This window comes from Quercus suber, unplaced genomic scaffold (genome assembly GCF_002906115.3).
Source record: "Quercus suber isolate HL8 unplaced genomic scaffold, Cork oak 2.0 scaffold_240, whole genome shotgun sequence".
In the NCBI taxonomy this organism is placed as follows: domain Eukaryota; kingdom Viridiplantae; phylum Streptophyta; class Magnoliopsida; order Fagales; family Fagaceae; genus Quercus; species Quercus suber.
In genome coordinates this window covers 19777-36513 of record NW_027069697.1, presented here as the reverse complement: position 1 = coordinate 36513, position 16737 = coordinate 19777, and the positions used below count along the sequence as shown (strand labels likewise).

The window sequence follows — 16737 nt, the reverse complement described above, 5'->3', positions numbered from 1 at the left end:
CTGAAAAGAATGCTGAAGCAACGAAGAAGAAGAAGACTGAAGCATAAAACGACTGCGTTGTGATTAAATCAAACGCAGCGTTTCATACTACACGCACCGTTTCACTTAAGTAAGGACTTCTTCAGGAAACGCACCGTTTCACTTAAGTGTTGCCTTCTTCAGGAAACGGTGCGCTTTGGCTTGCTTTGGCTTGCTCCAGTTTTTAAGCTTCAGTGGTGAACCAAATGTAATCAGTTAGCATTAACAGAATTCCTAAATTTAAGGGAAATTAGTTTACAGTTAGTTGAGTTTGTTAACTTAAGTTCTTAGGCATTCTCAGATTGTATAAATAGATCAGTAAGCACGGATGGATCATTATGTAGAAAATATAGAAATTGTATACAAAACTTTACTATTCATTCTCTCTCTCGTTTATTCTGTTTCTATCTTACTTCCTTGTTCATTCTCTCAATTTCTAGGGATTTCAATTCTCTGTGATCTTTGATTCTTTGATTGATACAATTGGTGATAATTGTTAGAACTCAGATTACTCGTTCTTGAGTTTTTCTACACCACTAACGTCCTCCGCCTAGAAAGGTTTCACTGACCGTCATCAGCTGCCATCACCACCGCCGGTAGTAATCAAAAATAAATACTTTTAAAAACCCCAACAGACCCCACTACCCATCACCTCGTGGGTACCATGGCTGAATTCATCTTCAAAATTGATTGCAATGGTGCGGCACTGATGGATTCGTGAAACCACAAAGTGTATTTCCTTTTTTTTTTTTTTTTTTTTTAATGTTGTGGTTTCTGTATATTTGTTATCAAATTTGTTTTTGGACTTTATATGCCTTTATATTTTGTTTGGTCACTGAGAAAATGTGGAAAAGAAAGAAAATTTAGTTTTATTGATGGTAAATTTTTCGTCTTTTGTTGGGTGGTTAGGGGTGGGGGATATTGTTTAACTTAGTTGAGGAAACCAGAATACAATAGAATATGATATAAAAAGAATTTAAAATATCAATTTTTGTTTGGTTTTCTTTGCATCCAAACTGAGCCTAATTAATTTTAGGTGGGTTATGTTTGTTCTGGTTCTGGATTATATTTATTTGTCGTATTAGTTTCCATTAACGAGCAACTCATGAATTGTATGATTGACTTTTCATTAAATTCTTGCAGAAAATGCTTTGAAATAGTCTCCATCTTTGTTTTTTTTTGAAGCATACTCAACAAAATGTCTTTTTATTAGGATTTTTGTTTGAAGCATACTCAACAAAATGTCTTCTTGTTTGAAATAGTCTCCATCTTTGTTTGAAGCTTAATAGTTTATGATTGGAGAGAAGGCTTCAATCCCTTTGCAGACTTAAAACTCATTATATATTTATTTTTATCTTTCCTTTCTATTATTTTTTCTTGAACTCAGGGAGAGAACCATAGAAGATCAAATTCTACTTGGGCTTTGTCTCTTTAAAGAATGGTTACTGATATTTTTACTTTAATTTTAGGATTTTTCCCTTACCAATATAGAATTTTCTAATGTTCTTCCACTATAAAATTTTTATTACTGCAAGGACCAGTTTTGAGTGTATGATTTTTTTGAAATTGTGTTCTAGCCCATGCATGACAAGAAATTTGATGGGTTTATAAATCTTTGATCTCAGAAACATGAATAAGAAACATTTAATATTTTTCTTTGTTTGGTTTGTTGGTGCTGAGATGTAAATGAATGTTCAAATAGTGTATAAACCACTATGAACGTTTAGACGCCAATTTACAAATTACCAATTCAAGCTTAATATCAAACAATGTATGTGCGGAAAATGAATATAAGCTCATAACCGAATTGATAAACAATCTAAACCAAATAAAATCACATCCACAGCAGAAATTAAATGGCAAAGATTAAGAGAAGAGAGATGTAAACACAAGGACAACACAACGATGTGTTATCGAAGAGGAAACCGAAGCCCTCGGTGTAAAACCTCTCCGCTGCCCTCCAAGTGGTCAATAATCCACTAAAGAATGAATTTGGGATACATGAACAGCAAAAGACCCTCCAAGCCTAATCTACCCAATGTACCTAAGCCCTCCAAGCTTCTTGCTCCACCGAGATTGCGCTGAACCTTTGTCTTCTTTAGCTTACCGGATTCCGCTATAGCCTATAGCATCAACCAATAACCATTGGCCCCTTCCTAACTGCTTCCCAAAGCACTAAATAGCTTCTCACAGATGTGGGTATGGTGAGAAAAGGATTTGGGTAAGAACCTCTCAAGGATGTAACAATGGAGAGGATGAAAGTAGAGGAATTTGAAGAGTTTCTATGTGAAGATTGTGGATAAATCAATCTTGTTTTTCTCTAAGGTTTCTCTTTGGAAGCTCTCTACATTTTGTGGGTTTAAGGAGTATTTATACTTGGGTGAGAAGGGAATGTGAAGAGTCAGTTTTTTTCAAACAGGGTGGTCTGGCGGCTTGGCCTCATGACTTGACAAAGTCGCAAGTTCAAGCCGTGAGATAACAGAATGGCCAAGTTGGACTTTTTGTCCTATAGTGCTCCAGCTGGTGCGACCGTTCATCTTCTCACACATTTCACTCGTGTGCTGCATTTGGCGGCTTGCCAATCGCGAGTCACCCGTGAGTCCCAGCCGCGAGTCTCTGCATTCTTGCACAATCTTGAGCATTTCTTCACACTCTCTCACTCACTACCCTTACATGATTCCCACCTAAATATAGGGTTACTAATTGCTAAATTACAAGCAAATTTGGCATGGAATAAAGCCAATACAATGGTTGATTAAATTCAACCTTACAGTAAACATTTAAGATTTTTTGTTCGGCTGAGAAGGGTCAATTTGTCAAGAGTGTAGTAAATATGTGGTTCTAGACTTTAGCTTTGTTTTCATTGCTTTTAATTCAGACTTAGAATAGTTTGAATTTGTTGGCTTTCTTTTATTTTAGATTTAGGATTGCGGTTGGAAAGTGTATTTAATTAAGTGAGTTATTGCCAATGATGGGCTATATTTTACAGTTGCAGAAACCTAACAAAAATTGATGTTATTTGTAAATTACAATTAAATACCTAAATCTGTTAAAATAGTTGTTTTTTTTAACCCATTACTAAAATCTTTTTTATTGAAGTTTTAGAATGGTGGATAAACTAGCTTTTACTTTTTTAAAATCATTACAAATAACAATATGGGACTCAAATTGTTCATAGCTAAACCTGTGAATTTCATAAGATTTGTTATTATTTCTAACCTCAACTCAAATAAACTTCAATTCTAAATATTCTGAAGTAATATGTTTGCATATGTAGATGTGGGTCATGGGTTTGTATATTAGGTCATTCTTTCTGTTGGGTTTGTGTTTGAACAACTGTCAGTGAGTTCATTTGGGTGTTATGAACACATATTCCTCTCTCTCTTTTTCATCCTTTTCTATTAATATAATATCCGTTTGTGTTTAATATATTGTAGATTAAATAGTATTTACTGATGTATCTTAGTCATTGGTAGTTTGGGGGTGGTTTGATATTGTGGGTCTTCTAAGATAGAAGTTCAATAGAAGTTTTGGGTAAATGGGGACAACCAAAGATGCAATGGACATAGATTATGAATCAATCTTTTGCTATGATGTTAACAACTACACCATTTTTCAAATGAACTCACAAAACACCGGGTATGAACTAAAGATTTTGAGCTAAATGATATGGCCTCCATGTATCTTTTAGTTTTGTTTTTAATTTTTTCATTCCACTTATCTTTCAACCTTGCAGTGCCACAAGTACACAATTGAAGAGCTCATCACAAAGAGCTTTAACAACGTTGACATTGTCCTCTTTAGCAATCAGATTGGCCAGATGAATATGGAGAAAGCTACATCATGGACAACAGTACCTAATCTTTCTCCCTCTCTCTTTGGTATTGGAACACCAATGTTTCATTTTTTTTTTTTCCTTTTGGGTTTTCAATTCTAGCAGATTATTATTGGAACACAAGTGTTTGAAGAAATGCTTATACTAAACTTTGGATTGGATGTGTGGCACCCAATTGTTTATGCACATACTATGCTATTTACATATTTCTTTTAAATTTTGTTGTGAATTGTGATATCAATATTTGGTTAAGATTAATACTTTGAACTAGATTCTCATGTTGTTGTTGCTTTATGGTTAGATACATAATTTGGATCTATGTAACTTTCTTCCTACCAGATAGTTAGATACTCTTTTATTTTTTTGGTAAAAATTTCCACACCCCGTTATTGTTGATTAGTCATAAAGTTAATTAAGCTATTTGTGTCTTAGTGAGAAGAACATGTATTTTCATGTTCTATGGTTCTATCTACCAAATTACTCTTAGTTCTTGGTTTGCAAAAGTCTGATTGCAAAATTAAGATTAGAGCTCTTATAGAGAAGACAGTGACAATGTGCCATTTTTTCTAGGGCTTTCTGCCATGGAAGCTTATGCTGCTATGCAAATGGTTCACCTAGTGAAATTTGGATTTCAATAGCATATCAAATTTTAGTTTGAGTACGGCCAAATTTGTATTCAAAATTTCCACATTTTCCCTCCTTTCAATGAGTTCATCCTTCAATTGATTGATCTCATTTTGCAAAGCCATCTCATAGGCAACATGCAAACCTTTCAGTTCTACTTTCTCAGCCTTAGATTGCCCTATTTCTTTTTCTAATGATCTACTTCTCAATTCTTATTCATTGAGCGTTGCATCAAACAAGGTCTGCTTTTTTGACAAACTTGAAATATCATATTGCATTTGTGCCTTCTCCCTAGAGAATTGTTCTTGGGCATCATGCAATAAGGTGGTCAGAGTAACCTAAGAGTTTCGACAAATATTTCTTCTTTCTAATAATTTTAGTGTCTAAAGAGTAGTTATATTTAGGATTTTGTAGAACTTTTTTTGTTATTTGTATAATTCTATTTGATAACAAGCCATTGATGAATTTGGGATCTAGAGTAACCTAATGTGGCATTTGGTTATAGGGTAATGTTTTAGGATTCCTAGGAATGTTTAAAGATTTCCATGTTTGGTTGCAAATTACGCTAGGGAATCAGATGCCAGGGGAATCTGGATTCCTTTCTCAGTAGGAATGTGGATTCCCTTTAAAACAGGTGGGAATCCAGATTCCCAAGCTTAATGGAAATTGTATTTTTTATAAACTGGCAATTTTAACCCTTTTTCCTTATCATTTAAGCAATTAAGATCAAATACAAAACAAATCATCAATATCTTTTCCCTTGTCTTTATCTTTTCCTGCCAAAATAACATAAATAAGATAGACAACTCTGTTGATATATTATTTAACAGAGTTTTATTTAGGTTTCATGTGTGAAAAAAAAAAAAAGGTTTATAAAAAAAAAAAAAAAATTGTTGGATTTATGTGATATATATTTTCAAAAAGATAATGCATTTTGTTTATATTAGTAATTATTTAGGCAATATATTAGTAATTGAATGAGAGGTCAATAACTTAATAATTATTTGATTGTGTACATTGAAAAAGATGTAATTGATAACATTAATAGTGAAACTGTCATATCACACAATGATTTCAAAATATGAAAACTTGTGAAAGGAAATTTTAAAACTTTATGTATTTGCGTATGCTTTTATTTTGTAATGTAGGGACTGGGTTTGAGCACTTCTACTGTTGAATGAGTGGACTCAAGCCCAGCTAGCCCAATACAATGAATTTGTAGAGAGCGGGTTCAAGAATTAGGCCCTAGTGAGGGATACAATAACTGAGCATGGATGCATAGGGATTAAACGGCATGAACTTGGATTGAAATGTGCAATGGTGCTCCTCGGCCCTCCTCCGGGAAGCTTGAAGTTCTTTTATTCCTTTAGTGAACGGTTACAAAGATTTCAGTGATGGTCTAGAATGCTACAGTGCTCTATATTTCTACCGGCCTTTCTCCCTTTTTCCGTCCCCCGTCTCAAGAGAGATTCCTTACATTATATACCCCCTTACAGTTGATCTTAGTCCTACATTTGTTGATCAAGCAAGTCACTACTTGAGTGCTTGTCCTATCAGCCGCCTTCCCATTCTTTCTGTGGACTGCAGCAACCAAGGCTGCGCCATTCAGAGTCATTTCCTCATTAATGTGGCCAAAATGTTAGTTGTGGGCATTTAATGCAATGGAGTTGATACTGTACCGTACCGGCCGGTATGGCTAGTATTTACCGTTTCGATGCTAAGACCGGTATAGAAATGCAGTTGTTTCGTACCGGTTTATATACCAGTTGTACCAGGGCCGTTTCGGTCGTACCGGGGTATATACCGGTTTTTGGCCGGAAAATGAAAACTGGGCGGAAAAAAAAAATCTTAAAAAAAAATTAGCAGTTAAAAGAAAAATCACATTACCACTATTTCTGCTAATTCCGATAATAAATTTTATTATGCCGATAATCCATCACCTCAGATCTCTTCCTTTTCTTCATCATCTTCTTCTTCTTCTTCTTCGCTCAAAGACTTTTTCTCCGCTCAAAGCTTGGACCAGTCTACCAGACGCTCTCTGCCTCTGGCTCTCCCTAGTCTTCAATTATTTTACTTTTTCATTTGGTAGCCAAAAGCTCCTTTCAATTTTGTTAAGTGTGCCCTTGAATGACAACACACTACTCCCACTGACAGCACACACTAACACTACAGCTACACGTTAGACTCAAATTTTGTATTGCCATCCAACTTTTTTTTTTTTTTTTTGATGGGATGTACTGCCATCCAACTGTAAACAAAAAAATGAAATTTGTAATTCACAATAACTTTTGATAAGTACATATGGTAATTTAAAATTTTTTACAGTCACTCTTTTCTTCTTTTTTCCTTCTCTCTTATTAGATAAATTCTACTACCATTTTTGTTAGACTTTAGATAAGTACATTCATATCTTCTTAAAAAAATAAAAAAAGAATAAATATAAACTTACAAATTATATAGATTTTGCCAAACCAACATATAAAAAAATAAATAAATTTAAAAGTAAATATTTTTATATATTTATCTATGTGTATACTTAGAGGAATTTCAATTTATGTAAGAATATATAAAATTAGCGGTAAACCCGAAATGGTACACCGGTATTGACCGGTATCCGAAATATATCATACCGTTGGCTAAACCGGTACAGCCTCCGGTACAGTATTGACTTCCTTGAAACATAGGAATAGCTACATTCCTAAGAATCTGGATGCCAGGAGTAATGTAGATTCCCTCGTACCAAACACCAAATAAGAGTTTCAACTAGGGGCTAAAACTTATTGACTATTGGTCCATTAAAAAATATAATGGAGTGTTTCTGTAATTTGGTTTTAGGATTATTTGGTTTACTGTTTAATATAATTGAGATTTTGACGTAAGATTCCTAGGTTGGAGTTATCATTTTTTATACAATATGGAAAATCATTTGATGATGACCTTTTTAAGCTGGCAACAACGTAGTTGTTGGGAAATTTAGACACCGGTTGATAGAATTAACAAGTTTTAAACCTAAGTTGTTAATTAGATTTATTATGATTAAAATTTGTTAAAACAAACAAACATTAATAGTATGTCAATAATGAATGCAGCAGAAAAGTAAATAAAACAAGATATGATGACCTAGGAAAACCAATAAAACAAACTAGCTTCACAGTAAAAAAACTTGAGGGGAAACCTTCCCGAAAAGCAATCCACTATAGCAAAGAGAAGTTTCAAATCTAGTACAAAACCTTTGTCCCTAGACTCTACAATCCTCGTAGATAAGCTTACAGCAAAAATATTCTACTGCTTCAGAACTTCTGAACTCTTCAATATATGAACGCCACCCTTTGATGATGCGCGAATTCCAGTACGTGACTAACCAATTACGTGGATCCCAGTATGTGACTTCAATCACCAACAAGAAGAAGATGTTGGCTACAAAGTTCTTCACTTCATCAACAATGAAGATCAAGAAGCACTTGGTTACAAAACCCTAAGACGCAAAGTTGTAGTAGCTTCTTTCAGAGAGAATAAGGCATCAATCACCTTTTGCATATGTTCTCCCTGTATTCTTTTATGTGACGGCCTCTAAAATAAACCTTATATAGGTCTAGGGTTGTGAGAAAATAAACCTTACACAAATACATAAGCCTCACCCAAAAATCAAATCTGAAAATTCTAATTTCTATAACCTTGATAGATAGCAGGTGTCGAGAAGGTGTCGAGCAAGTGTCGAGTTTTAAACTTTGACAGATATAGCTATCGAGGAGGTGTCGAGGGGACAGAAGGTGTCGAGATTGCGATAACAATCAACTGAAGAGCTCGATAGATAGCCAGCTGTCGAGAGGTGTCAAGAAGCTGTTGAGCTATCTATTCGTAGGTGTCGAACTATCTATCCAACTTTAATGAACAGCTTTTCTTCACTTGTTTCTTGGTCCAATCTTCATGACTTTAATACTAGACTTGAACAACATGTTTCTTGAAGTATTAAACACATCCTAGATCTACCCAATTAAGTGTGTTTTGTCAAAGGGTTAACCAACTACATAAAATATTAATATATGTTCTTAACAAGTGAAACACATATGTCTTAACAATAGTACAATGTTATTTTCTTCTACCTCCAACAGAGAGTAATTAGCTTAAAAATTATTATTAGTCATTGTAGAAAGGGAGTTATTAAGTCTTGAAATTTCAAGGAAGAAACTGAAAAACACAAGGAACTAATTTTCTATAAAATTTGATGTGATTCAAATATTGTTTGTTTGGTTAAAGAATTGAAGTTTAGCACTGAACTTTGAGTGAGTTGAAATATGATGCATAATGAGCTTTTGGTATGAAATTTGGTGTGACAACATCTCTCATACTGAATCTAAACATGTAAAAAGGGTTTAAGTATTTTGTAGTGTAACATAATCTTTTTATGCTTTTCAATTCATATTTACTATTTTAAGTCATGATATTCAGTCACCTAGCATAAAGGGAAAAAAAAAATTCAGAGGTTGAAATCCATTTTTCATTCCTTGTATTTGAAGAGTGTTTATGATAATAAGTAAGATATATGATTTGTTGCAGTGGGTATTTTGGCTTTGGAAAAGTTTTTCCATATTAATAAAGCATAGCCACACTCATTATGGCTTTGGGAAGCTGTAACTGAAGGGTACCCGTGCCAATGCTGAGTAGCTCCTATTCCTATTGCGATTAGAATTATATTGTGCCATTGTGTGTGTGGTGCATTTGCTTTATGGGTTGTAAATATTTTTGGTGTTTTGGCTACTTTTGTTTCAGGTGAATTTCATGTAAGATGTGGTTGAGATTTATAATAGAAATGGTATGTTTAGCTAATTTCAAGCAAACCTTGCACATCTTTCTCTTCTGCAATTGTGTTATTTTAGGTCATCACCTTCATGATCCTTTGTATTTGAGATATATACATGATAAATAGTCTTCAAGTATGTTCTTTTAGGTTAACATTATAATAATTGAAAGAAAGAAACTCCTAATTTGTAGCATCTCCCTTCTTTGATTACAACGACTTCACTACTCATATTGTCATTTTCCTGTGGTGCTAATGATTAACAAGAATATATTCTTTTCTTAAGTTATCAATTTGTATTTTACCATATAATTAAATGTTATCAGTGTAGTTTCTTCATTTATATGGTTGGGAAAATTACAAAGAGGTAAACTATGGTTAGAAGTGATTGGATTCATATAAGCATAAAATGTTTGGGTTGGAAGGATTATTTTTTATTTTATTTTTTTTTTTTTATGACATAGAAGAACTTCACTCAGATTAGTTTCACATCACAGAGCATAGTGTACAACAATCTTCACTGTTAATCAAACTCCTACAGGTAACTGACCCCACCTGCTAGAACCAATTACCGGGTAATCCAGGGGCTTTTCACCCCTGATGGGCTAAGCAGTTTATCCTCATGCCTAGGAGGCATGTTTGGGTTGGAAGATCAAATCAAAACATTGAGAAAACAAACTAAGGAGTTGAAGAAGAGGCTATTCGAATCAAAATAGAACTTCATCTGATGACTGTTGTAATAAGCTTCTTTTTTTTTTTTTTCCATACCATGTATTTCTTTGTTGTAGAATGCTTATTATTTTTTTTATGCTAAGCACCTCATGGTAAGCAAAAGTGAAGAAAATTTTGCATTAAAAATGTCTAGACATGGATTCGTATGTGCTATGGAGACATGGAGTGTTTGACAGCAAAATTAGTTAGAGAACTTTATCCTATGTCTTTTATAATACACTGCTTTTTCCTTCACCTTTTTAGTCTATACAATGTATTTCTCTGTTGTGGAATGATGCTGATTCTTCTCTCTCTCTCTCTTCCCCCCCCCCCCCCCTCCCACCCTTTTTTTAACCTTAATTAGGGTATGCAAAATTGAAGAACAATTTTTCACTAAAAATGTTCATCCTAAATATCAATGCCCTCACAAAAAATAAGGGGAATAGTTCAAATATAATATAAACTTGCACATCGCATGTGTTAGCAACTAGTTATATAAAAATTACAAATCCTTTATTAAAAGAATCAGAGTTTAAGGCTCTCCTCACCTATTGTTATAACTATCAAATTATACAAAATATTAAAAAAAATAATAATAAGACAATTAAGAGTTATTTTTTGTCCAAAATTTTGGGATCAGCCAAGCCACAAAGAAATGCATGACAATGTTTCAGAAAAAAAAAAAAAAAAAATCCATGATGTATTTCAATAGAAAATTGTAGTAGTGAACGTTTCAAGCCCAACTTTTGACTGAAGGGATTTTCACGATATTTAATACAGGACCAAATTACTTCAATTAAAATCTTAGTAAAATTTGGTTAATCCAATCAAAATTGATTGAAATCAACAAAAAATTTGGGCGGATAAAATTTGGTTAATCTCTTTATACAAGACTTAAATTCCATTAAAATTTAAAAGCCAATAAAATATGTTATCAACAGCGCTAATATTTTGACAACAACGGGTAGAGATCAAAGCAGTAGAGCTATTGATTTTTCCCAGTGTCCTTTTGTTTTTCAATGCTATGTTTAGGATGTAATATAATTGGTTTCAGTCAGAGAGTGCTAGTGCAGTAAATCTAAATGTTTATATCTTAAATAATACCTTCAATTTATTATTAAAAAACATTAACATTAACAATAACAACAAAGGGCAAACCTTGGAAACAAGAACAAACAAGAAAATATTAAAAGTAACTTTTAAAAGGGAAGACCAAATTGAGAGAGAGTCTAAAGACAAGCAAAGTAACAGATCCTAAGCTTAAGGAGAGTAGTAGGGTACATTAGCCTTTTGATAAAAGCACTTCACTCACCAAGTTTTTTAAGTTAATGGATGAGGAACCAAGTGGACCTGTTGCCTCTTCAGCCAATTTTTTCCATTCCATGACCTTTTTCTTCATTTTCTTTCCCTTATCTCCTTCCAACAATTCTCTTACCATCTTCTCTACTTCCTCTCTTTTGACATCAAAGTCAATTTCCATGCCGATGGCCCATTCATTGCAAGTATACTTGCAATTTGTTTGTTGATCTGAAAAGAATGGTAAGCAAAGCATTGGCACTCCTGCGCATACACTTTCAATAGTTGAATTCCAGCCGCTATGTGTCAAGAACCCTCCAATTGAGGGGTGGTTTAGCACTTCCTCTTGAGGGCACCAACTAGTTATTAGACTTCTTTCTTTAATTTCCTCCTGAAATTCAGGTGACAAAATCGTTGATCCGCCTTCAACTAAGTCAGGCCTAATTATCCACAAAAATGAGTGCTTACTATTTGCAAGTCCCCAACCAATCTCAACTAATTGTGATGGTGTCATGATAGCCATGCTACCAAAACTCACATATATCACTGAGTTGGGTGCCTTTGAATTAAGCCAGTTAAGGCACTCGGTTTCTTCCTTCCATAAACCATACCCAATTGATTCCAAATGATTATTGGATAAGTGATTGAGTTGTGGTTCTAGAGGGCCAATAGCATATACATGAGGAAACATGGTAGAGAGAGCACGCAAAACTTCTTGCTCTAACTCATCAAATGTGTGAACAATAATCCCTGAAGCACTAGGAGCTTTCTCTGCTGCATCAACCACAGATCTAAAAACAATTTCATTTGGATCAATGGTTCGTACAAAGCTTGGAAGATCCCTCAAACGTATGTCTCTCATACCAGGAATCCAATCTATAATTGTGTCAAGATACCCATTTGTCAGATAGCTCTCATCTGCAAAGACAAAATAGTTTTCAGCATACAACGATTAATTACAATAAAATAATGCAAGATTTCAATTGTATTTTGCACTTTTTGTTACACCTTTAAGAGGTATGATGCCTTTATCCTTGAGAGAAGGAAACTGCTGAAAACCCATTACACTGCAAGCAGAGTAAGGGAAGAAAAACACAACAGGGATTTTGAATTCTTGAGCAGCAGTAATTGTAAACACCATGCCAGCATCTGAAACAATACAAGTAACTGGAGGATTATCTGAAGTTGCACAGTTGAGTTTTACAAGGAGGTCAGAAAATGGAGCCAAGAAGTTGTTCATAATGGATTCGCAAAGAGAAGGGATGTCTTGGGTGGCGTTGATATCTGATGGAGGAAGACCATCGGGAATGGTTTCGAATCGAAAGTCAGACAAGCCATCTAAGGAGCTGGGACCTCTGGATTTCATAAAACGTTGGTGGATGAACTCAGTGTTCACAAAGGTTATGTGAAACCCTTCATGGTGGAGAAGCTTTGAAAGCTTTAGCATTGCCTTCATGTGACTTTGAGCTGGGCATGGAATACAAATTGCATGAGGCTTATGAGCTACTTGTGTCTTTGAATCCATTTCCTTCGTTCTGTAGTGTGTGTGTGAGCACAAAATGCATATGCCTAATCTTATAATATATACATTCTCTTCCTTGGACGCCAAACATATGAGAAATATCCAGCGGCTGCTCGTTGACTCTTCTCTTCCTTGAACGCCAAACATATGAGACTGCTCTTTTGACTCTTCTCATCCTTGGACGCCAAACATACGAGACAACCAATTTTCTCTTTGACTCTTTTTGCCCATTCATTATATCTTATAATATACTCTCTCTTCTTTTTGTGTGCTTGACAAGTGACTTGTCACTGACAACCCACGTGAATATCATTCAAAAATTCAAACTCCACCTTTTTTGTTTTTTTTAATATAACGTTATACTATTTAGTACTTATTCGATTTGTGTGCTCTACCCGCATATCAAAACACTACGAATACAATGATTAAGACTATTTATTTTAAACCTATTTTAGTATTATTATTTAAACTGTACATCAATATCAATTTATTTATTTATTTACAAGCATCAATATCAATCCTATTATAAATATTTTATATATATATATATACTTTTTTTCCCTGAGAATATTATATAGGCAAAAATACATTTTTTTTGTCTCTATATTTTGAACCGATTTTTATTTTGATCTTTAAAATGATTTGATACTAATGTAGTCCTTAAAAAAAAATTAATTCTATTTTGATCCCAGTTGTTAATCCACTAACAAAAAAGTCATGCGTGACAAATAAAATGCACGGTTAATATTAGATGTTGACATGTCTAGTAAATTAATATTTAAAAATTATGTGACCGATTTTAATTTTTAAAAAAAGTCATGTCAAAAAATTTAAACAAAAAAATAAAATTAAAAAAACATTAAAGTAAAAACATTTTTTACTTTTCATTATTATTTATTTTTTGGTAAGAAACTTGCTCTTAATGATCTTCCCCAAATCAAAACATACACTTGTTGCCTTCCTCTTTTCTATTGTTGTTCTTTTCGGTCTTTTCGTTTTCTTTTTATATTTTGACATTTAAATAACATTCCAGAACATATCAGATTAATTTCATATATTAATATGAATTTCGAGTAAAGTAAGTTGTCCATGTTTCGTGAATTTTTGAAGCACGTAAGGCGATAGAAGTGAGAAATCAAAGTAATCAGATTAAGGTTATTTTGATATTCTTTGTTGCAAGTTTCTAGTTTTCCATTTGCTGGGAAATTTTTAAAGCAACCAAAGAAACTCCACCCAAAAAAAAAAGTCTCTCATTTTCTACTCACCCAAAACCCCATCACAGCAAACAACAATATTCACAAAAAACTTCAACAAATAAGCACACCCAGCAACAAAGAATACCATTGGTAGAAAGAAAATAACCTTAATTTGAACCATTTTGAAGCCAAATCAACCATTATTCCCTCGAAACCTCAAAAATCAAAATAAAAATAATTTGTAGACCAGAGAGCTTCAGCCTTCAGCTCTACGCCCTCCACCGAAACATCATCTTACTCATCCCTCTGGCCAATCCTCCTCCTCTATCACGAGGCAGATTGGCCTTTTATTGATTTGGATCTTGACTCTTGACTTGCAGATCGGCCTTGTATTGATTTAGTTGCTGTCTGTTGGGAATTCAACCTAAATTCCAACCTGTGAGAAACAAAAAATAAATAGAGAAAACACACGTCAAAGAAAAATAATCACACGCACAAGACAGTATTTACGTGGTTCGGCAATTTGCCTACGTCCACGGAGTTGCAGATATTTCACTATTATCAGGGAAAAATACAAAGTGCGGCTACAATATTTTTCTTTCTCTCTAAAAACACAACAACAGTTGTAGTCACAAACCTTAATTAAAAAAGCGGCTTTTATATCCTACTTACAGGGTTACAATAGGCTACAAAACGGGCCAAAAATAAATTAGGCTCCACAAAGCCCAACAAATCTCTCACTTGGAGACTAGTTCAATCATCAACATCAATCGCTATCCTCCAAAAGCAATCCCTCATCCTTGCAACTTATCCCCCTATCCTCAAGCTAAAAGACCAATTGAAGCTGCACACAGCTTCAACTTCTCAATAGTGACACCCTTAGTCAACATGTCTACCGGGTTCTTAGATCCACATATCTTCTCAAGTATTACCAGCTTATCTTCAACAAGGGACCGAATAAAGTGGTATTTTGTCTGTATATGTTTCGACTTTGAATGAAAAGCCAAAATTTTGGCAAGAAAGATTGCACTCTGACTGTCACTGTGTAGAATGCCCATCTCCTACTTCTTACCCAATTCATCTAAGAAACCATGTAGCCAAATCATCTCCTTTCCAGCTTCAGTTGCTGCAACATACTCAGCTTCTGTAGTAGACAAAGTAACAATCTTTTACAAATTTGAAGCCCATGATATAGCTGTACCACCCAGAGTAAATACAAACCTAGTAGTACTCTTTCTACTATCAACATCACCAGCAAAATCAACATCTACATAACCTTGCAGCTTCAAACTTGCACCTGTGAAGTAAAGACATGTATCTGATGAACCCTTCAGATATCTTAGAATCCACTTGACTACCTCCCAATACTGCCTTCCAGGCCTACTCATGAATCTGCTCATAACTCCCACTGCACGTGCAATGTCTGGCCTTGTACACACCATAGCATGCATCAATCTGCCAATAGTTGAGGCATAGGGCACCTTGCTCATATGGTCCCTTTCTTTTTCTGTCTTCAATGACTGTTCTTTGCTCAGTTTGAAATGACTACCCAAGGGTGTGCTCGCTGGTTTAGATTCATTCGTGTTGAACCTGCTGAGAACTTTCTTCACATACTCTGACTGTGAAAGCTTCAATGTACCATTAGCCTTGTCTCTAATGATTCTCATACCAAGGATTTGCTTTGCAGCTCCTAAATCCTTCATTGCAAACTGTTTTGACAATTGCTTCTTCAGATTATTAATCTCCTCAATGCTAGACCCTGCAATGAGCATATCATCCACATACAACAGTAAAATAATATAAGAATTGTTAAAGAATTTAACATAGCAACAATGATCAGCTTCACATCTCTTAAACCCAATTTTATGCATAAAATTGTCAAATTTCTTGTACCACTATCTAGGAGCTTGTTTTAAGCCATACAAACTCTTTCTCAGTTTGCAGACTAGATTCTCTTGTCCCTGAACAATAAACCCTTTTGGCTGAATCATGTAAAGGTCTTCCTCCAAATCACCATGAAAGAATGCCGTCTTTACATCTAACTGCTCAAGATGTAAGTTTTCTGTAGCCATCATTCCCAGTACCAGTCTAATTGTTGACATCTTCACAACTGGAAAAAATATCTCTGTGTAGTCAATGCCTTCCTTCTGCTGAAACCCTTTAACAACTAATCTGGCCTTGTAATGTTTGCTATCATCATGCTCATTCTTTATTCTGTATACCCACTTGTTGTGTAAAGCCTTCTTTCCTACTGGCAATTCAATCAATTCCCATGTCTGATTCCCCAATAAGGAATCCATCTCATCCTTCATGGCTAACTCCCACTTGCTTGAATTTTCATCTTGCAAGACTTCATCATAACACTCCGGCTCACCACCATCAGTCAATAATAGATAATTTAAAGCGAGTGAATAATGCTGTGGAGGTCTAATGTTCCTAGAAGATCTGCGGACTTCAGCAACAGGTGTACTCTGATCTACCTGTGAATTTACATTCTCCTTATTTTCTTCACCCCTTTTCTGGACAGTACTTTCAGTCAATCCATCTAAGTTGACAAACTCAGATTTCTTTTGATCTATCTTTGCAATATCTGAGACTACAATTGACCTGTCCTTGTACACAACCTGTTCATTAAATATCACATTTCTACTTCTGATGATTTTCCTATTTTGTTCATCCCAAAACCTATAGCCAAATTTCTCATAACCATAACCAATGAAAAAACATATTTTAGACT

General features: G+C 34.4%; 1 protein-coding gene and 1 long non-coding RNA gene across 2 annotated transcripts; one reads left to right on the top strand and one right to left on the bottom strand.

The window, feature by feature from the left end:
* The first annotated feature begins 3246 nt into the window (after positions 1 to 3246).
* Positions 3247 to 10220, top strand: LOC136070536 (uncharacterized). Its single transcript, XR_010631755.1, has 2 exons — positions 3247 to 3899; positions 9248 to 10220. It is a non-coding gene; the product is annotated as an uncharacterized LOC136070536 (long non-coding RNA).
* A 925-nt stretch (positions 10221 to 11145) lies between these two features.
* Positions 11146 to 12838, bottom strand: LOC112027779 (7-deoxyloganetin glucosyltransferase). The gene is made up of 2 exons (XM_024060430.2): positions 12291 to 12838; positions 11146 to 12200 (listed from the first exon to the last, which is right to left on the bottom strand). The coding sequence occupies exons 1-2, from the start codon at positions 12805 to 12807 to the stop codon at positions 11269 to 11271; spliced, it is 1449 nt and encodes a 482-aa protein (XP_023916198.1). The 5' UTR covers positions 12808 to 12838; the 3' UTR covers positions 11146 to 11268.
* Between the last annotated feature and the right edge of the window lie 3899 nt (positions 12839 to 16737).

Coding starts and splice junctions, on each gene's coding strand:
- LOC112027779 (XM_024060430.2), bottom strand. CDS start 12,807: ATGGATTCAAAGACACAAGTAGCTCATAAGCCTCATGCAATTTGTATT. Junction 12,201..12,290: donor AGGCATCATACCTCTTAAAG/GTGTAACAAAAA, acceptor TTGTCTTTGCAG/ATGAGAGCTATCTGACAAAT.